Source organism: Acomys minous (assembly GCF_964271855.1).
Source record: "Acomys minous genome assembly, chromosome: 8".
Taxonomy (NCBI): Eukaryota; Metazoa; Chordata; class Mammalia; order Rodentia; family Muridae; genus Acomys; species Acomys minous.
The window spans coordinates 41,375,008-41,396,477 of NC_140489.1; the positions used below are offsets into that span (position 1 = coordinate 41,375,008).

Genomic DNA, 21,470 nt, shown 5'->3' on the forward strand with positions numbered 1-21,470 from the left:
TTCTTCCTCCTCAGGTACCGTCTCATATGGTGTCTCTTCACAGTTCAAAGGAAAAACAAACAGCTTTCTTTCCTAGCTAGTGTGCCCAGCACTGGGGCCCTCTGATATCCTCCTGACAGGGCGTGGGGCACTTAATCCCACAGAAATTCCTGGGGTCCCAGGGACTATTTTACTTATCTTCTGTTTGTGTTTTGTCTGTGACTGTAATCCAGTCTGACCTGAAACTCAGTTGGTAGCTCAGGCTAACTTTGAACTCCGGGGCCACCTTCCCGCTGTGGCCCTTCCAAGGCTGTGACTGCAGGAGCGAGTCACCATACCTGGCCACGTGTCTTCCTTTGAGAGGCCAGATGCACCAGTTATCAGAGAGTCACTGTGTCAGCCCACAGGTCCAGGAGAACAGAGTGGGGGAGAATGAGCAGGAAAGCATAAAAGGAAGATGGAGGCTTTCTTAAACAGCCCAGTGAGGCAGAGTAGGCCACCTACTAAGGACTCTGGCCACACCCAAACCTCAAGAGGGAAGGGACACGCTCAGAAGGAACAATGGTAGACAAAGGACAAAGCCACGAAGACATCAGACCTGCCTAGTCAAAGCTTCGCCTTCTCAACACTGGCAGATGGTTAGTGAAATGCTACTGTTCAAAACTATACTGAACGCCTATCAAAAAGCAGGTCTGGCATGATCATAAAAGGTCACTCCTCGTGGTGGTGCACCCCTGTAATCCCACAGATCACTTCGAGTTCAAGGCCAGCCTGGTCTACAGAGTGAGTCCAAAGCAGCCAAGGCTACATAGAGAAATTCTTGTCTCAAAAAACAACAAGTCGACTCCTTAATTAAGTGACAGATGCCACCAGACACCAACACTTGGGCTATCTTTAATACAAGACAGGCTTGATGACACACACCTTTAACCCTAACACTTGGGAGGTGGAAGCGGGTGAGTTCTGTGAGTTTGGACAGCCAGGACTACATAGTGATACCCTGTCTTTAAAACAAATAAAAATTATATGTTTGCATGTATGTATGTGCATAAATATATGTATATATACAAATATGTATATATATAGTAAATATACACAGATATTATATATATGTATCATACACATATTAGAAAAGCAGCCTTTGCTTTCTACCTGTTGGAGATTTCTAGTCCCGTTTACAGAAGCAGCTCAGCATTGAATGACATCATCTCACACTTGCTGTGTCTCAACTCCCACCATGTACATGAGACTAGCAGTATTCCCATCACCGAGATGCTTACATGAAAGTGCAGTATGATGGTCCAAATCAGGCCAAGAATAATCGATGGGTTTCCTTCTACAATGTCAGCCACATGGATATTTATTAGCTTGATCTGCAAACAGAGAAACATGGGTTAAAGGGGAGCAAGGTGGGGAGCCACCCACTGAGCCAGCCCCGCCTGTGAATCTCGCAGGTGTGAATCATACTTACAGATCGTTTTTTCAGGAATGTCAGGGCATGTTCTATGTTGATTCTACACTGGAATGTATTAGAGCCTTTATCCCGAGGCTAGAAATTCAAGCACATGCGTTACTCAGAAACAGGAAGTACATTTTAAAAAACAAAACCAACACCCAGACGGGTGTCATTTGGAACTCTTACCAACTGCTGTCCGGAGAGGACTTCTAACAGGTCCAGGAGGACGTGTCCCTTCTTGACGTCTGCGAATAAGTCGTATATAACCGAGGGAGGTGTGTGCTGCCAAAGGAAACAGGGAAAGTAATCTGCCAAGGGCCCAAAAGCCACTGTTAAGCATCTTCTACAGTGGGCTTTGTGTCTTCAAAAGCAGCTGAGATTCAGCAGATATTTTCTTTATAGAATGCCACAGTACTCATGAGTTACTTGTGGTAAGACACACAAGTGAGCCCGACTTATCTCCTGGCCTATTCCCAGTGACACAATGCTCTGGGTGAAGCTTTCACAGCCCCAAACCTTGTGCATAGACTACAGACAAAGACGCTCAGTATCAGGCCACAAGTAACCCACTGGGAGAGCAGGTTACAACGCTGAGAATGCGTCACCTTTTGGTCAGAATGACGCACTCTGTGTGTTATGGGCAGAGAGGGAGAAAGGGGTGTGAGAGTCCTTCACCAGGCATCCAGATTGTCTGAGGTTCTCAGTGTCACTGAGACTCAGGAAGGAGTGGCACTTGGATTGAGGCTGGGTTTGCGGCCCCGCACTCTCCCTTGGCAAGTGTATGATCAGGGCCTTCTGCGTAGGAATCAGTCTGTCTCACAAAGCAATACTGTAAAATCATCTAGAAGTCCCATGGAAGGCTGGCAAAGTGAAATGAGCCTGAAATTCCAGCATTAGAAGACAGAGGCAGGAAGATGGCCGAACGATCAAGACCTCTTGGGTCTAACATAGTCACTTTCAGGCCAACCAGGGTTACTTAATAAGACCTCATCTCAAACAAAGAAAGGAATATGGCTGGAGAGATGGCTTAATGTGCTTAAGAGCATGTACTGCTCTTAAAGGGGACCCAAGTTCATTTCCCAGCACCAATACTTGGTTGCCCAAAACTGGAGCTCCAGGGGATCTGTAGGCCTCTTCTGGCCTCCATGGGCACCTGTATGCATGGATGTGTGTGTATATATATATATATGTATGTATATGTATATGTATATATGTATGTATGTATATATATAAATACACACACACATACATACACAAAGAAATAAGTAAATAATTTTTAAATAAAAGAAAATAATTATAGAGGATTCAAAAAATTATAGCTCAATGGCAGGATATTTGCCTAGCATAAAAAGCCTTGAATTCAATGCCCAGGCAAAGAATGGAAAGAAAATGTGAGCTAGGTGGTAGCCCTTCTAAATAGACTCAGCTGCCCAGGAACTAAGGCAGGTGAATCACTTAGATCCAAGAGATCCAAGAGTTCAAGACCAGCCTGGTTAACATAGAAAAAAAAAAACCCTCATCAAACACTAAAATGTAAAAAAGTAGTGAAATTAACTTGAAAACGAACGGTGCTCTATAGTGTACTGTTTAATAAGCTATGGTTTTAAAACAGGAGATGCCATAAGCATTCGTCATCATCACAGGTAACATGGTTAGGGTGGTGTCTAAACACACGTCAGTCAACACAAATATCACGTTGTTACTTCGTCATTTGATGAAAGAAGTGCTCCCACTCTAAACATTTCTACAGCACTGTCCAGATCCTTCACAGGTGCTGCTGCTGCCGTTCCAGGAACAACAGTAACAAGTAAACCAGGACACCAAGGTGAGCAACAGCACATCCCATGACCCCCTACACGCCATCGCTACATCTTGTTCTGCTCTAGTGTTCATCTGTTTGCTATAAACAGAGTCTCATATAGCCCAGGCTGACCTAGAACTTACTACACAGCCAAGGCTGGCCTTGAACACCCATCCTCCGGCCTCCAGCTCCCGGGTGCTGGAGTTCCAGGCATCTGCTACCCTGGAGTGAGGAAGCAACCGTTGTCTTCACGATGTAATGTCACTTTCATCCTCACCTTTGCCAACTGTGAGTTTATCCAGCAGGTGAAGGTTTTCTTCTGAGTGTCCTCCTGCTCGGCTAGGAAAAAAGACACAGCAACGGTCACAACACAAGAAGCCACAGACTCCTTCTGAACCCGTGGAAGCATCAAAAGTCCCTCACCTTAGGACTGTGTCCACAGACTCAGTCAGACTCAGACTACATTTCAGGTGTTCAAGTAGCACATAAAATTATATATATAAAGCCACAGCTCAAATGGCAAAAAATGATGGTTTTCAATTTTCTTCTTTTAAGAAAAAAAAATAAAATCTTTCACAGCTTTGTACTATTCAAGAAATTAACAAAGAATGAGAAACGTCCCTAGCCCAGAGCCCTGAATCCCTCTGAGACATCTGAAGATGCTTCAAAGGTTCACCAAGGTCCTTACAGATTGACCTTGGTGCTGCATCAAAATATTTATCATACAAAATGCTCCAGTATTGAGCAAACCACGAGGAGACTTAGATTTGGCCATGCAACCTTGAGCGGTAGCAAGGCAGTGACAAGCACTTGCCTCTGGATGTTGATTTGAGAGGCAAATGACTAGCCTAGTGGGCCCAGCACCAACCGGCATCTAGCAAACACATGAGCCATGCTCTCATTAGCCAGGCGGGTGTTGGGTCTGGGGATGGAGTAAACACCACAATCTACCTTCCTTCCCTCTGGGCAGGCAGCCCAGCTAGGCTTCCTTCAGCATCGCACTCCCTCAGGTGAGCAGAAACCCTCCATGCTATGGGCTAAGAACACAAGCACTGAACTTGAGTCTCCCCCTCCCCCCAACCCTCCTCATCTGATGGGCGGGTACAAACAGGAGCCTGGGCATCCACTGCCACTTCCGCCCGCTTTTCACAGCCTTGCTTGAGTAAGTGTGAACCGACCACAGCTCACACCATGCTGCTCTTTACTCCTACTGCTATCAGTCAACAAGCAGACATGCACATGCGTAAACACACATGTTCCCCTGCCTCCATCGTGCACTGTCACGTGACAGCATTTTTATTGCCTCTCTAAACTCAGTCTAATGCATCTCTTCAATGAACATCACTCTCCAGCTTTGCATTTTCTTCTTCCGGCTCCCAGGTTCAAGGACCCCGCCAGTAACTCCAAGCCACCAGTTCTGCCAGCCTTTCATTGTCCCTCATGGCCGCCAACAGCCTTCCCATCATCCTTGTCTACCCCAGATGCTAAATGAGATGATCAACTTTCACCGACACCCATATGCGCCTCATCTGTCTTGTATTTTTGATTGGCACTTTGTGACTTTTCTCCATGCACCTCAACCTGTGTGTACACTGCTGACTGAGGCCAGGGCAAGCCCACTGCGGTCATTTGAATGAGGATGGCTCCCATAGACTCACATATTTGAACGGTTGGTCCACAAGTGGCAGAACTGTTTGTGAAGGATTAGGAGGTGTGGCCCTATTAGAGAAGGCATGTTACTGGGGTTGGGCTTTGAGGTTTCAAAAGCCCATGCCGTTGCCAGGTAGGTCTGTGCTTTGTGTTTGTGGATCAGGATGAATGCTCTCAGCTACTAATCTAGCACCATCCATGCATGCATGCCACCATACTCCCAACCATGATGGCCATGGACTCGCCCTCTCAAACTGTAAGCCTCCAACGAATTCTTTTTTCCTATAAGTTGAGATACACACATACACACACACTCACACACACACACACACACACACACACCGTAATAATCAGTCTCACCAGTACCCATTGGTAATCTCAATAATGCCCAACAACCACAATGGATACCTCTCTCCCACTAATGGACAGATGCATGGCAATTTCACATTCCTTCTTCCAACATCCAATACTCTTCCCCTACTCTCATTTTCTACTAAGACCTTTCTTTGTTGTTGTTTGTGCTAGTTAGTGTTAACTGCCAGCCTAACGCAACCTAATTTCATTTTAGGGGGAATTAATTAATTAATTAATTAATTATTGGTTTTTCAAGACAGGGTTTCTCTGTGAAGCCTTGGCTGTCCTGGGCTCACTTTATAGACCAGGCTGCTCTTGAACTCACAGAGACCTGCCTGCCTTCCCTAGTGTTGGGATTACAGACATGTGTCACTGCGCTCTTATCAGCTTAGCATGTCTGTGGGGGGCTGTACTGGTTGCTCACTGATGCAGGAAGACTCTGGGCAGCAACATCCCTTATGCAGGGAACCTGAACCACGTGAGACAGGAGACAGCTAGGCAAGCAAGGAGGCATTTACTCTCTTTGCACGCGACTGTGGATGCGATGCGACTAGCTGCTTCAATTCCCAGCTTGATTTTTCTGAAACCATGAACAAAAATCCAAATAAACCCTTTCTTCTCTAAGCTGCTTCCTTTGCCAGGGTATTTTATCACAGCAACAGAAATGAGGCTAGAATGATGCTTGATTTGTTTGTTTGTTTTTGAGACAGTGCCTCAAGTAGCCCAGAGTAGCCTCAACATCACTGGGTAGCTGGTAACAACTTTGGACTCCTGATCTCCTGCCTCTACCTTCCAGATGCTGACATCACATGCGCCCCCCCATACACATCTGGCTTATACTGTGCTGGGGCTTTAACCCCGGGACTTCATACATGCTAGGCAAGCATTGTGCCAGCTAAGCTACAGCCCCAGGCCATGAGACTTTTCTTTCCAAGATACCCAGCAATGCCATCGAACAGCCTTCAAACTGTTACTCCACTCTGACCTATTGGCATACATCACCTAGCCTTGCCCCGTCATTGCGATGCCTCCTGTCACTCATTAGTTCCTCTTTCTTTTACCTACCTGAAAACACTTCCCTCCTTTCTAGCCCAAATAAATCACCTTCCTCCTCCACTCTTGAGCCTTCAGGATAAACACACGCCATTAATGTTGCTTCTGCCAATAAGAAGCTAACCTCCCTTAGCACCTACTCCCCATCAGCTCAGCTTCATTTGTCTGCTCTCCCTGTGATAAAATTCCCTCCAAAAGAATTTGCACTGTCTTTCGGTGGTCCTCTCCTCGCCTACTCTTAATTGGCCCCAGGCAGTCAGGTCCTCACCTTTCCACTGACATTGCTCTAATTCAGGTCACCATGAGTCAAAGATATCAGTGTATCAATACTCCCCTCACACAGAAACCAATGGCTGGTATTCAGCCTTCATCTTCCTGGATCACCAAGTAGCATCTAATACAGGGAATGGCTCCTCCTGCTCTCAGGACTCACACTCGCCGTTTCCTCCTGTGTCACTGGCTGGCTCAGCTCTTTATCTCTCAGCTCTTACCTAATACCTTGGGAAATCCTCTCAGGTCCATCTTCAAAATCTCTGCGGCTGGGGAGAAAGCTGAGTCAGTAAGGTCCCTGACTCTGATCTCTAGAATTTACCAAGAACAAACCAGCACAGCACTACATGCTTTTAAGCCCAGAGCAAGGCAGCAGAGACAGGTGTGCTCTCTGAGGCTCGCTGACAGCCAGTGAGAGACTCTGCCTCAACAACAACAAAAAGGATGTACTCACGCATACACAAGCACACACAAACATGAACACACACATGCACGCACAAAACATTCTGGATATCTCTACTTTTTATCTTCTGTTACACTATTCTGGGCCAAGTGGCCTCCACTGGGGCTACTGTAAAATAGTCTTCCAAGTGTGACACCAAATTTAAGGCTTTAAAATGGTAATGACCTGGTTAAGAAACATAAAATAAGTGGAATTAAACACATGAGTGCCTGGCAAGTATTATGACTGATTATGGATATGCTTAGCCTTGCTGTTTTGAGGTTTTGTTTTGTTTTAACCAAGTCCATTTTCCATTTCTCTGCATTATAGGTTTAAGTCAGCTGTAATCCAATGGCTTACACTTCTTAGGGTAGACAATGGTTGTTAGCAAAACTAAACAGGGTTCTGACAAGCCAACTGGATTCTTCGAAGTTTTGAGAGTCAATGCTTTTTATTTTAATTTTATTTTACAGAGGAGTTATGGGAGCCACAGCTTCCTTACCAGGTCCCCTGGAATCTCGAAAGTGTGCTTTCAGCGTTTCCCTCTCCCATCAGTAGATGACAAATAACTTTAAGCAAGTGCTGCAAAAATGCACTGGGAGCTAATTTTATGTCTCAACAGGGGAAAAAAATACTGGAAAACAAGTTTTTATTATTGTGATTCCACTATCAAATTACATGTACACAGTGTACATTTACCAAGCAGGAAGAGACCTGTCACCCATACCTATAAAATAAAAGTTCAGAATAAAGTTTTAAAAATAACAACAACAATAACGACAACAAAAACCCTCTTCCTTATCCTCAAGGGACCAACAAGAGAGTCTCCTGGTTGGGAGATAATGTGTGGAAAAGGAACCACGTGGGGACATCACCACATCCACAAGGCTGCTGCCTAACTGCAGGGAAGTTGCAGGAATGGAGAGGGAAGGGGCCGCACATTAAGTAACCTTGCTGGTGGACCAAGGCACAAAGCCAGGTCCAGCCAGCACGTCCCGGCCTCCGGAGTTCTGTGTTCATCTCCACATCTCAGTCATTTGATCTCTGCTCCTGAAAGAGGAGCTTTCACTTCACGTACCTTTAACACTAGACAAAACAAGTCTCCAGAGACCAAGCACCCTGGGTTCCCTGTGCTTTCCCAGGGTGGGAAAACAGATACCAAAATCGGGGGGGTTTTGTCCGACAACAGTTGAAACCAGAGCAGCTTATCTAACCTGAGGTTCAGGGAGGAATGATCCATGACCGCACCACACAACTTGAATTAAAACAGTCAAACTGTTATGAAGAAGCCTGGTTAGCGCCGGCCTGATTTGCTTCAACTCCGACAGAAACGGAGCTGGTAGGAAGAGGAGCAGCCAGCAGCCACCCCACGGATGCACCCCACCCTCCACAGAGAAGCAACGCACAAAGGGAACCTCCAGAGAAAGGCTTGGAAAGCACTCTTTGGGCCTCTGTATAACTTAACTGTCCCAACAGAGAACAACTCTCTTCAATGGGGAAATCGGAGCCCTCTAGCCACAACAAGGACCCTTTACCCAACAGCAAGGACATCATCCGCCACGCCTAAAACACCCCTGCAGATGCTGCACGCCACCACTCCCTTACCCCACACTTCACAGGTTCTCATCCTGCCTCCCCTCCCCCCTCCCCCCTCCGCCCACCCCTCCCCCTCCCCCCTCCCCAATAGCACATTAATTCTACAGGAACAAGAGCCAAAGCAGCTCTCACCCTGTGCTGCCAGGAGGTGTAACCTTTTGTTCTTTTAAAGGCTGACCCATGGGGTAACAAATAATTGAGAGCCACGCGCTTAATGCAACTTAATAAAACCCTTCTTAGAATGGCATCTGGAGGAAAGGACCTTTTAAACAGCAGATGGTAGGGATGTGGGGAGGGGGGGGTGGAGAAGGAATGAAAGGAAGAGTAGAATGGCGTGTTACAACGGTGAGTTTCTGTGAAAATGCTAAGAAACGGAGCTTGATTTTGGAGGCAAATAAGGAATATATGTGAGACACACACACCAATATTAATGCAAGCATCCATAGTTAACGTCCGTCAAAACTATTTAACTGACTGAGGAGGGAGGAAAGATTTTCTCCTGGTTCATTACCATGAAAATACGTTTGCTCTGATTCAGTCTGCCTTTTGTGAGCTGTCAACAGCAAGCCCTTAGCTGGGAGGGAATTGAACTGAAAACAAAGCAGGGAAAACTTCAGGGCAGAGATTTGAAGTTCGGTACAAATTAGCTCATGGCTACTGGGTCTCAGAAAGGTCCCAACGTCTTGCCTAAGTTCACCTGAGATGCTGGCATTAAATTCCCCACAGCAGGTTCAAAAGCGGCACCCCAAGGCCAAGGCCCCACACAACTTTCCTCTTCCATCAAGAGCCATGAGGACACAAGAATGACATCTCCTGGAGCCAGCAATCAATTCAATTAGACTGACTGCTGCACCCAGTCCCAGATTCAGTACTTGGATTTTTCATTCTCCTCATTAAAATCTGTCCATCTCTCTCTTCTTCTTCTTTTTTTTTTTTTTAATTTCTTACTGGATAAATTATAAGTTCCTGGGCTAACATTCTCCACTAGTACTGTACCTCTAAGCTACTTTTTTGTATACATGCACACAAATGTTATGGGCTGGGGAGTGTGTGTGTGTGTGTGTGTGTGTGTGTGTGTGTGTGTGAGAGAGAGAGAGAGAGAGAGAGGACAGAGACAGACATTAGGAGTATTCCTCAATACTTCTTTGTTTGTTTGTTTTTTCTTTTTTCTTTTTTTCTGAGACAGGGTTTCTCTGTGTAGCCTGGCTGTCCTAGACTCGATTTGTAGACCAGGCTGGCCTCGAACTCACAGAGATCCACTTGCCTCTGCCTCTGATGCTGGGGTTAAAGGCGTGCGCCATCACGCCTAGCCACAGTCCTCCACTTTTTGCTCAGTGGTAGCACTCACTGACACTTCCTCAGTCCTCTAGACATCTTAACAACAGGAAGAGCTTGTTAGAGCTGTTTACTGGGTCCCCAGTTCCAACAACAGCACCCAGTAAGCAGGAGGCCCTCACTCAGTACTGACAAAATTACTGAGTGTTGATTAAATGAATGCAGGTGAGGTAGCTTCATTTTCTTACACTGATAATAATTAAAAAGGCAAAGATTTAGACACTGTTGTAGTTCAGTTTTCCCTTCTGTTACTGTGATAAACACCATGACCAAAAGCAGTTTAGAAAAGAAAAGGTTGACTTCACTTTATATTTCCAGGTCATAGTCCATCACTGAAGGAAGTCAAGGCAAGAACACAAGGCAAGAGCAAAGGCAGAAACCACAGAAGGCGGCTGCTTCTTGGCTTTCTCCACAGTCTCTGCTCAGCTAGTCTTCCTATATAAGCCAGCCCCCACTGCCCACCCACCACCCCTCCACGCCCCATCCCCAACCAGCCTAGGCACAGTACCACCCACAGTGGCCTGAGGCCTCTTACATCCACCTACAATCAGGAAAATGCCCCACAAAAATGCTCAGGGGCCTAGCCGATCTGGGCAATCCTGCAGCTGAGACACCCTCAGCCAACTCTGGGCTCTGTCAGGATGACAGCCAAGGCCACCTAGGCAGGAAAGTCACACTACTTAAAATTAAAAAGTAGCTGGTACACTATAAGAAACTTTTTCAAATTATAACCTTCCAAATACAGAAAAGACAAAAATACACGTACCCAATAGCATTGATGTGTAGGGGCTACTGAAGATGTTTGCTTCAGTAAAAAGAACAAGTTGGCCTGAGGATGTTGTTCCGGTGGCTGCGTGTGTGTCAGGTACGCTCAAAGCCACAGCACTACATAAACGGAATATGGTACTGCACGCTTAAAATCCCAGCACTGGGGAGGATGATCAGAAGTTCAAGGTTATCCTCAGCTGCACATGGCGTTTGATGCCAGCCTGGGATACATGAGATTCTGCTTCCAAAGATAAATAAAATGCTTTAAAATGTAAATTTAGCCAGGCGTTGGTGGCGCATGCCTTTAATCCCAGCACTCGGGAGGCAGAGGCAGGTGGATAGCTGCGAGTTCGAGGCCAGCTTGGTCTACAAAGTTAGTCCAGGACAGCCAAGGCTACACAGAGAAACCCTGTCTCGAAAACAAAAACAAAAAATGTAAATTAAAAAAAAACAAGTTATAAAACACGATGCTTGCTATACTTCTACATGTGTTTGTGTAAGTGCAGTGAAGGGTGCACCCTAACGCTGTTGCTAGTTATTCCAATTACCTGCCATGGCCCATGTAGTTACGGACCCTTAGCTTGGCAGTGTTTCTCCTGCTCAGCAGCAAAGCCCACAACAGTAAATAAACTTCCCTGCGTTTGGGTTTCCCCTTCCAGAGTTCCACATGTTGAAGATATGATTGACAGACATAGTCAATATTACAATGAGCAAGAAGCAAACTTACCATAAGAGAAAGGGTCTTTTGCCCAAGCTATCCCAGCCCTGTGTCTTTCCTAATTCTTTTTTTCAATAAGCCTTAGGCGATTTCTTCCTCTAACAAAATATCTCAAATAAAACGCCATCACTGGGGCTGGAGGAATAGCGTAGTCACTAGAGTAGCTGCTATGGCAGGCATGGTAGAGCCCACCTGTAACTCCCACACTGTGCAAGTGGGGACTCTAGGCCAGCAAGCCAAGCCTTGTCAGTGAGCCCCACATTCCAGGGAAAGAGCCTGTCTCAAAAAATAACGTAGGTAAGAGAATAAAATAAGGGAAGTGAGCTTGACTTCTGGCCTACACTCTGGAGACTGAGGCAAGAAGACTGCTGTGAGTTCAAAGCCAACCTGAGCTACATAGCAAGAGCCTATCTCAAAAAAAGCATAGGACAAAATAAAAGCAAAAGTGCATTACTGGGGCTGGACAGATGGATCACTGGATAAGAGCACTGACTGCTCTTCCAGAGGTCCTGAGTTCAATTCCCAGCAACCACATGGTGGTTCATGACCATCTACAATGTGATCTGATGCCCTCCTCTGGCCTGCAGATGTACATGTAGGCAGAGCACTGTATGCATAATAATAAATAAATAAATAAATCTTTTTTTTTAAGTGCATTTCTGAGGAAAAACTTTATGCTTTTCTCCTTAATCTCTCAGCAGGCCTGCTGTGGGGCTTTGCCCTCAAATTCATCAATTCTCCAACTCTGAGACTAACTACCTGGAGTTAGTATAAACCCCGTGAGTTAAGAGCTCAGATCCTCAAAACTGACTCTCTAGTTTAGCCAATCACAACAGCGGGTCTCCACCTCACCCACACTTCTTGGCTTCAAACCAAGAGACCCCGAGACCTCTCTTTAGGTCAACTACTTGCTGTGAAGACTCACTGAACTTTTCTTACACATACTTACACACACATACACACACACACACACACACACACACACACACACACACACACACAATTTTTTTAAATGTTCCTGTTTTCCAGGAAATTCCAAAGGCTTTGAGAGCTCTATATCAGAAACGGGACCAAAAATCAAATAACAGAACACAACTGGCCCTGATGTCCTTAGGAAATTGCAAGGGCCTTCGGAGCTCTGAGCCTAGGAGCATGGCAGAGAGCAAATGTGCATTTCTTACGAAGGCATGGGCACGGGATAATGAGGCCCAGTTGCCATGCTTTAAAACAATATTCCCAGCTCCCCCTTAGCCGGGATGCTCATGGTAAGGATAATCAAGTTTGAACAACACATTTGAGGCATGTGTTCCCACAGACATCCAGAGGAATCATACATAAGCAGTTACCCAGCGAGAGGGCATCACAGGGCCGCGTCTGCCTTGCCTGCTCTTTCTCATGGAGATGGTAACAAACAGGAATAAATAAAGAGGGAACTAAAAGCACAGCACACAGAACCTAAACACAGAAAACTCTCGAGCAGTGGAAGGAGAAATAGGGAAAGGCTTGTGGCTTAACTACTGAGTGGGAAAATAACCAGCCGGGGAGATGCGTTAACGTTTGCTTGTGCCTAGCTGTATGCAAGGAACCAAGAAAGGAAAAAACGAATACTTCTGGGACTAGGATTGGCTTTACTAACCCAGGAAGTGGATGCTGACAAACAAAACTCTCATGCACCTGTCCAGCCACTTCTCAACCTCAAACTTCTGCTTCACACAGCCCCGCACCCCACCCCCACCCCCACACATGCAGAAGTCTAATTGCTCCTGAGGAAAGCAGCCTCTGCCTGTGGGGCCAACCATGCAGGACTCCATCAGGCTCTTTCCATGACACCTCAGGATGTAATTAACATTTGCCTCCCTCCAGATCTGGTACCTACTCACCCTCACCCTTCCAGCTCCCCTACTCCGTCTCCCATAAGCTTTGGCAAGATGCTTCTGTGGCCAGGCAGCTCTGCTCAGCATCCCTCTATGCTGTTCTCTGCTGCAACCAGGAAACTCATACCACACTTCCCTTTTCACCCTTGGGAGGTGTGGCTTGTTCTTAGGATCAGCATCGGTATATTTAATAGGGTTTAGGAGATCTGAGACATCCTGTCCCAGAGTACCACCAGACCCAGTCTAGAAATTTCTGGCTTCATTCCTTTTGGATGTTTCGCAAGCCTGCCCCTGGCCTAGTATTATGTCCAGCCACGTTCAGGTCTTGGCCCCATGGCTCTACCTTGAAGGAAAGCAAAGGCAACCAAATTTTTATTTCCTGTCCCAGAGTCAGGGGCCATTTCACACTTGTTCACAAACCAGTGCTCATCTCAACCTATAATCATTGTTGAAACTAAATCACAAGTTTTAGAACAAGGCTACTTCCATTTGATCCTGTGTCTGCTATGATCCCAATGTGGGGAGACAGAGGCAGGCTGGTCTCCAGATGTCTTCTTGTCAGTAAAGTGGGGCAATGATGTGTACTTCCGTCATTAGGAGGATTTACTCTACTGACCTAGATTAGAGTCAGGAAATTACAGTGCACTGGCCTCATGTGACCTAGCTTTATAAATAAAGTTTTATTTGATCCCAGACACACTCATCTTTTTCCAAGTTGTCTGTAGCTGCTTCCATGCTAAAACAACGCCATAGATAGTTATCAGAGACTTTGTAGCACTTAAAGCTACAGCAGTTTATTAGTGTGTGGTATAAATAATTCCTAGTCAGAGAGATGATGGCTCAGAGGTTAAGAGCACTGGCTGTTCTTCCAAAGGTCCTGAGTTCAAGTCCCAGTAAACACATAGTGGCTCATAACCATCTATAATGAGATCTGGTATCCTTATGTGATATAATAAATAAACAAACAAATAAATAAATAAATAAATAAATCTTTTTTTAAAATTCCATCTGTGCAAGTAAATATTAGTGATTGTATGGAAAACCTGATGCTAAGCGAAAGAAGCCAGTCATGCAAATATCACAAATTACATGATTCATTTATATGACATGCCCAAATAGGGAAATCTATTGGTGGCATAGCGATGGAAATGGGGGTAAAGTGGCTGAAATGAATGGTACTTTTCTCTAGGCTACCGGAAAAAGATTTACAATCAGATGCGGTGATGGTGTGCACAAGTCTTATGAATATCTAGCTCAATGTTTCAAATCGGTGACTTAGGTGATATGTAAATCATTAACTCTTTAATCTTCTTTTGTTTTGTGTTTGCTGTGTTGTGTTTTTGCCTGACTGGCCTGGAACTTCCTATGCAGTTCAAGCTAGCTTTGAACTCACTTAGAGACCTGCCTGCCCCTGTCTCCCCAGCTATTTTTTCCGCTATGGTAGGGAGCCAACCTGGGGCCTCTGGCATGCTAGGTAAGTGCTCCATGAATTTTATGTCAGATTAGATTTGGGGGGGGGGGGGGCGGGAGTGGGGATGCTCGAGACAGAGTTTCTCTGTGTAGCCTTAGCTGTCCTGGATTCGCTCTCTAGACCAGGCTGGCCTCGAACTCACAGCAATCCACCTGCCTCTGCCTCCCAAGTGATGGGATTAAAGGCATGTGCCACCACCACCTGGCTACCATATTAGATCTTAATAACGTTTGAAGACCTGGGGTTATAGGCACTGACCTCCTTATTAGCTACAGGGGCTAATGACTATGGGCTATGTCTAACTTTGCGTCCTGGTTTGTTTGGGGGTGGGGATTGTTTTTATTTTGTTTTATTTTGCCTGCCTATTACATCTCTGTGCTTCATGCGCATGCCTAGTATCCCGGAAGCCAGAAGTGGGCATCAGAGCCCCCAGAATTGGAGTTACAGACAGTTGTGAGCTGACATGCAGCACCTAGGAATCGAACCCAGGTCCTCAGCAGGAGCAGCCAGCGCTCTTAACCACTGAGCCATCTCTCCAGCCCCGTGATTTTTGCCTCCCATTTCACCTGGATGGCACAGTGCTTTTCGTGTTGTCGGAGGAATTTAAAGAGTGTGCTAAAGGCGAGGTTAAATGATTGGGAAAAGAGGTTAAAGGGCAGAGGGGCCATGCTGCTGTTTTTCCACAGCCAGTAAGGGAGGTTTGAGTGCCTAGCTTGATAGGAAATTAGACAGGCCGTGATTTCTACTTTGGGCCTTTGTATGTGATACTAGCAAGTTCATGCTGACACAGACGTGAGTCACACCCTGTGTAAACACCTGAGATTTTACAGTAAGTGCTTTTCCACCCTCCCTGATAGCTCCTGGCTGTCTGCGTAAACAATTGAGCCCACAACACAGACACAATGCCCAGTGTCCAACAAACCCGAGCTACTCAATAACATCAACAGAATGAATAAGCCAAAAACTTGACTATATTTTTGATGAATATTTGCAACTCTTTACTACCACCTCTTATCTAGATTTTATCAAATAAAACTGGAATCAGCTCTTGTGAAAGCCAAGGTGTGTAAGCCTGAACTTCTCCAGGGGCCCAGTCCCGGTGCGCCTGAGCAGACTTCCGGAAATCTAAAGACCCAGGCTGCCCGAGCTGCTTGTGAGTTCAGACAGGGATTATCACTTCGGAAAACCGGCTCATTATTTGAGGTTCAATAGTAAGGTTTCTGGGTTCTGTCTAGCAGAAATTCTGATGCCTGCACCTCCCTTTGAGGACTATCTCTCTAAACCTATCTGGACAATCTTACCCATATGGTGCATTATTGAAACAACAGAAGGGAACAGGAAAAGCTGACAAAACGGTGTGGGAATAATCCACCAGGTTATTAATCTAATGTATATCAATGTGCATCTGTCGTCCCATGTGGATGTCCTAACACATGCCCGGAGGGCCTACAAAGGCTTGCCAGGGCCAGTCAAGTGCAAGAGTGAGGGAGGAGCACAGGGTGAGAACAAAGCCTACTCCAAAAGCCTGCGCGTTTAGAGAGGACATAGGATGAGCACTGCGGTCCTCAGCACTCAAACCACAGAAGCATCTATCAAAGGCCTCAATGCCTCCAACAGCCTAGCCTAGATGTCACATCTCTTAAAGGAGATTTTTTTTGGGGGGAGGGGCGAGAGGTTTCGAGACAGGGTTTCTCTGTGTAGCCTTGGCCGTCCTGGACTCACTTTGTAGACCAGGCTGGCCTCGAACTCACAATGATCTACCTGCCTCTGCCTCCCGAGTGCTGGGATTACAGAATCAGGTGAAATGTCAAACCTATGGCTATTCCAACTACCATCTTTCTCTTTTCTCTACAAGCCCAAAATCACTTAATTTTTTTTTTTTTTAAAGACAAAGTCTCATGTATCCTTGGCTGGCCTTGAACTTGCTATATGACTGAGAGATTCCTGGTCCCCCAGATTTTACATTCTAAGTCCTAGGATTACAGGAGTATACCATGCCCAGTTTCTGCAATGCTGGGAATGAAACCTGGGGCTTCTAACACACTAGGCAAGCATTCTACCAGCCAAGCTAGACCTCCCCATGCCCAAGCCCAGACTTCTTCAGTTCAACTTCTTTAACTTCCTGCCTTAGCTTCCTTACTACACTCACTTGTCTGGTAAGCCCCAACCCTGCCACTTAATGAGCAGCTAGGCCACCTGTAAGGTCCCCGATCCTTGTCAATACTCCTTAGCTGAGAGCATCAGGCCCTGGCTTCCCACTGTGACTTTCACCTTCTTGGGACACCTTCTCTGATGGTTCTAGGTCCATTTCACTTCTTCCCGCCCCTGTCATAACCTACCTGGACCCCTCTCTCTTTCATGATTGTCTCAACGGTCGAAGCTGCCTTTACAGACACCCTCAGGGAAGCGGCCCTCTCTCCCCGAGCTCCTGCTTGCCTAGCTGCCTGCTATCTGGGTAATTCTAGTCATCTGTTCCAGAGACACCTCCAACTCAACATTTCTAGTTCTGAGTCATCACCAACCAACTCCCTTCCTCCCCTGCACTGTCGTCAGTCAACAGCTCCATCGCCCACTCCGTTGCCCAACAATAAACCTGAAAGCCTTTGATCACATCCTTCTTCCTAACTCCTTCCTCCATTCTCAGTCAATCAAGAGGCCCCGATACCTGGTAGGTACCCCCTTGAATACCCCTTCCTCTCCATTTGAACCGTCACCTCCAGATCAGGCCGCCACTACCTCTCAGCCGGATCATCATGGCAGGCTTCCGTTCCACCTCCACACTGGTTCCCATGAAGACGCCCCTATGAGGTAGCCTGGGGGGGTTACAAAACTACTTCTACCTAAACATGCAGTTACCCCCTTTAGTCTTAGAAAGAGTCCCGCCTCCATGCGCTTCCAGCCAATGAGGGCCTCATCACTACACAAGTCCGACCCACTCCAATCGATCTACTTCCATGACGTCATATTCAGCCTTCCCTCTGCTCCTTCCTATACTGTTTCCGCTGCCCAATCCACTTCTCCCATCTTCACCCATCCCACATTCCAGAGTAGGACTCCTTTCCTCTGGGAACCCTTCCCTGACTTTTAGTTGGGGTGAGGTAACCCCCAACTTTGTTCTTCCATAGCGTCTCCTGCCTCTCTCATTATATATCACTTAAAGCTGATTCTGTCTGCATACCTTTGGAGATCCCTGCAATCAAAGATACTTCAGAAAAGTATGTGCCACGTAGAACCCCACAGGTTCAGCAGAGGGCCTTACGTACAACGCATACACAGAAATATGTGTTGTGAGCTGGGCTCAGTGGGTTGTGCCTGTGCCCTGAGCATTCAGTTGAAGGAAGAAGGATGTCCTAAGTTTGAAGCCACCCTGGGCTATAGTGAATGCCAGGCAGGCCAGGGCTACCTAGAAGACCTTGTCTCAAAACAAATTATTAAATAATTTTAAAATGTTGAATAATGAATAAACATGTAAATAAATCAAATCTTAAGAGTAAATTGACCTATACTTAGAAGTACAACAGGGCCAGTGAGATGGCTCAGTGGATAAAGGCGCTTGTGGCCAAGCCTGACAACCTGAGTTTGATCCCAGGTCCCACAAGGCAGAAAACTAGCTCCACACATTATTTCTTTTTCATTCGCCCTACACATCCCACTATGTCCCCTCCCATAAAGCACCTCAAAACCATACTAACTGCCCCTCTCCTCGCCATCCCAGGACCCTCTCCCTGAAGCAAAGGAAAATATAAATCAAAGTATGTAAGTCCCCTAACTCAGGGCTTCCAGCCCAGGCACATACAATTGGCGCATACAATCCCAGAACACATATTCCAGAGACTAGGGCAGGAGTACCACTGAAGCCCTAGGCTAGCCTGGGCAATATAGTGAGACCCTGTCTCAAAAATAAAACTAAGGCTCAAGTGGTTTCCATCCCCACACCCTCCCTCAGAACTGTCAGATCTCTGCCTGAGGCATCTCTGCCTTGCCTGGCTTTCCAATGCCAGCTCAGACCAACCTGCACCCGTCCCACTCAGTTTCTTTTTCTGTATAAACTCACCTTGTCTGTATGTCTCTACCTCTGAGTGTCCCTAACTTACTGACTCAAACTGGACAGCTTTCAGCCACTCCAAACTGATGCCTGCTCTGATTTCATTTGTTTTTAAGTGTTATTTTTATGAGAGAGAGAGAGAGAGAGAGAGAGAGAGAGAGAGAGAGAGAGAGAGACTGACTACAACTTGAAAAATTGGTTCTCTCCTGCCACCATGTGGATCCTGGGGATTGAACTCAGTTCCTGAGGCTTGCTGACAAGGACCTTTACCTGGTGAGCCATCCGTGTTGCCTGATCAATCCTAAAGGCTCCCTCTCCAAGAAGCCTACTCTGAGACAAAGAAGTCATTTGTGCTGGCAGGTTTTACAACATGACACAAGCTAGAGTCCTCTGAAAGGAGGGAGCCTCAGTTGAGAAAATGCCTCCATCATATCCAGCTATAAGACATTTTCTTAATTAGTGATTGATGGAGGAAGGCACAGCCCATTGTGGGCGGAGCCATCCCTGGGCTGATGGTCCTGGGTTCTATAAGAAAGCAGGCTGAGTGAGCAAGCCATGAGGAGCAAGCCAGCAAGCGGCGGCCCTCACAGTAGCCTCAGCTAGCTCCTGCCTCCAGGTTCCTGCCCTGTTGGAGTTCCTGTCCTGACTTCCTTTGATGATGAACAGAGATGTGGAAGTGTAAGACAAATAAACCCTTTCCTCCCCAAGCTGCTTCTTTATCGTTTCATCGCAGCAATAGAAGCCCTGCCTCGGACGGCATCCAAGCACTATCACAAAACCCGGCTAATTGGCTTAGCGTTTGCCACATGCTCACATCTGTGCCGCTTGTTATCTAGTCTAGCTAACACACAAGCATCCTGGGCTCCGCGAGCTGTGGTCCAAAGCTTCAACTGGCTAAATTTGAACTATCCGCACTTTGGAAGAGTCTTGGTCTGAAGCCACCAACCCCTCCTGGACGCTCTGCCAATAAACCATATGAACAGGAAAACTAAATTCCTACCATTCAAACTCCTACCCAAGGGGCCAGAGAGATAATTCAGTGGTTAAGGGCACTGGCTCCTCTTCTATAGGACCCAGCACAACAACACAGTAGCTCACGCCAATCGGGAACTCCAGTTCCAGGGGACCCAACACCCTCCCTTCTTGCCTCTGCAGGCCAGGTTCACACAGGGTGTCCAGACATACATGCAGGCAAACCCTCCACACACAGAAAGTAAAGATAAACTTGTTTTTAAAAACCCCATTCAGGGCTGGCGAGAAGGCTCAGAGGTTAAGAGCACTGGCTGCTGCTCTTCCAGAGGTCCTGAGTTCAATTACCAGCAACCGCATGGTAGCTCACAACCATCTATAATGAGATCTGGTGCCCTCTTCTGGTGTACAGTTGTACACGCAGATACAACATTGTATACATAATAAATAAATATTTTTTTAAAATAAAAAAGTAAATAAATAAAAACCCCATTCAGGTGAACAAAAGGTTAAAATCCAGTGTTTTGGAAAGACATTAAACACTTCTCAAACTTGAAAAGGGCTGACTGCACTCTGCATTTGAGCAGGGCGCCTACACCTTGTAACACAGCACCATGGTCCAGCTAACAATCCCCTGCATTGTAAAGGCAGAAAGAAAAAAAAAAAAAGGCATGACCAGCAAGGTGTACAGCAGGATTCCTTCAACTGCCTTCTTCAGGCTGTCATTCAACACACATCCCACAGTCTGGAATCCAGAAGAGACAGTCCTGGGTCCTCCAAGATACATGTAGAGAACCTCAAACGATTCCATTTGTCTGACAATCTGCAAATTCTTTTTTCTACCACATTCAAATGGCCATAAACACACCAGGTGAGGGGTGAGGAGCTGGCTCAGTGGATAAGGGTACTTGCCACCAAGCCTGACGACACTGGAAACCCAGGACCCACATGGGAGAAGGAGCGTACCAACTTCCTCAGTTTGTTCTCTGTCCTCCAAATGCATGTCATGATATGAGTGCGCGCGCGCACACACACACCACACACACACACACACACACACACACACACACACACACACACGAAGAAAAAGCTAAATAAGATAGTTTTAAATAAAGGTGGAGAATGATCAGGGAAAGAGACGTGACCTCAGCCTCTGGCCTACATGCATACACCCACCCTAGTGAGCACATACACCATTTACAAGCACGCGCGCACGCGCACGCACACACACACACACACACACACACACACACACACCATAAACTTCAGCTCTCATGCGTGTTAGCACATGTGCTTTTAGGGAGATCTTTCTGCGCAGTGCGTAAAGGTTGTTTCTGTATATTCAAATGCTGACTTCTGCACCCGCAGAGAGCTGATTACAGGCCAGACTTTTATATGGTTACTCTTTGGCTGAATCATAGTTTGTAAACACTCCCTTCATCACCTTCTGATTGGTTTAATAAGGAGCTGAATGGCCAATAACAAAGGCAGAAAAGGAAGGTGGGGCTTCCGGCAGAGACAGGAACTCTGGGAAAGAATCAGGTGCGGGTAGTCGCCAGGCAAACTCGGAAGAAGAAACAGGTGCCAAGACTGAGGAAAACACTCCACATGACAGGAAGTACATTAGAGTAAGAGATTAATTTAAGGTAAGAGCTAGCTGGAAACAAGCCTAAGCTAAGGCCAAGCATT

At 46.3% G+C, this 21,470-nt stretch overlaps 1 protein-coding gene across 5 annotated transcripts in view; it reads right to left on the bottom strand.

Annotated features, from left to right (window-relative positions):
• SYNE2 (spectrin repeat containing nuclear envelope protein 2) overlaps positions 1–21,470 on the bottom strand; it is a 311,925-nt gene that overhangs the window by 237,014 nt on the left and 53,441 nt on the right. For all 5 annotated transcript variants that reach the window (XM_084791617.1, XM_084791618.1, XM_084791619.1 and 2 more), the window contains exons 3-6: positions 3,514–3,575; positions 1,622–1,717; positions 1,451–1,528; positions 1,260–1,352 (exon numbers count right to left, since the gene is read on the bottom strand). In XM_084791617.1, the coding sequence (XP_084647743.1) occupies positions 1,260–1,352; positions 1,451–1,528; positions 1,622–1,717; positions 3,514–3,575 (329 nt within the window). The remainder of the gene's footprint in view (positions 1–1,259; positions 1,353–1,450; positions 1,529–1,621; positions 1,718–3,513; positions 3,576–21,470) is intronic.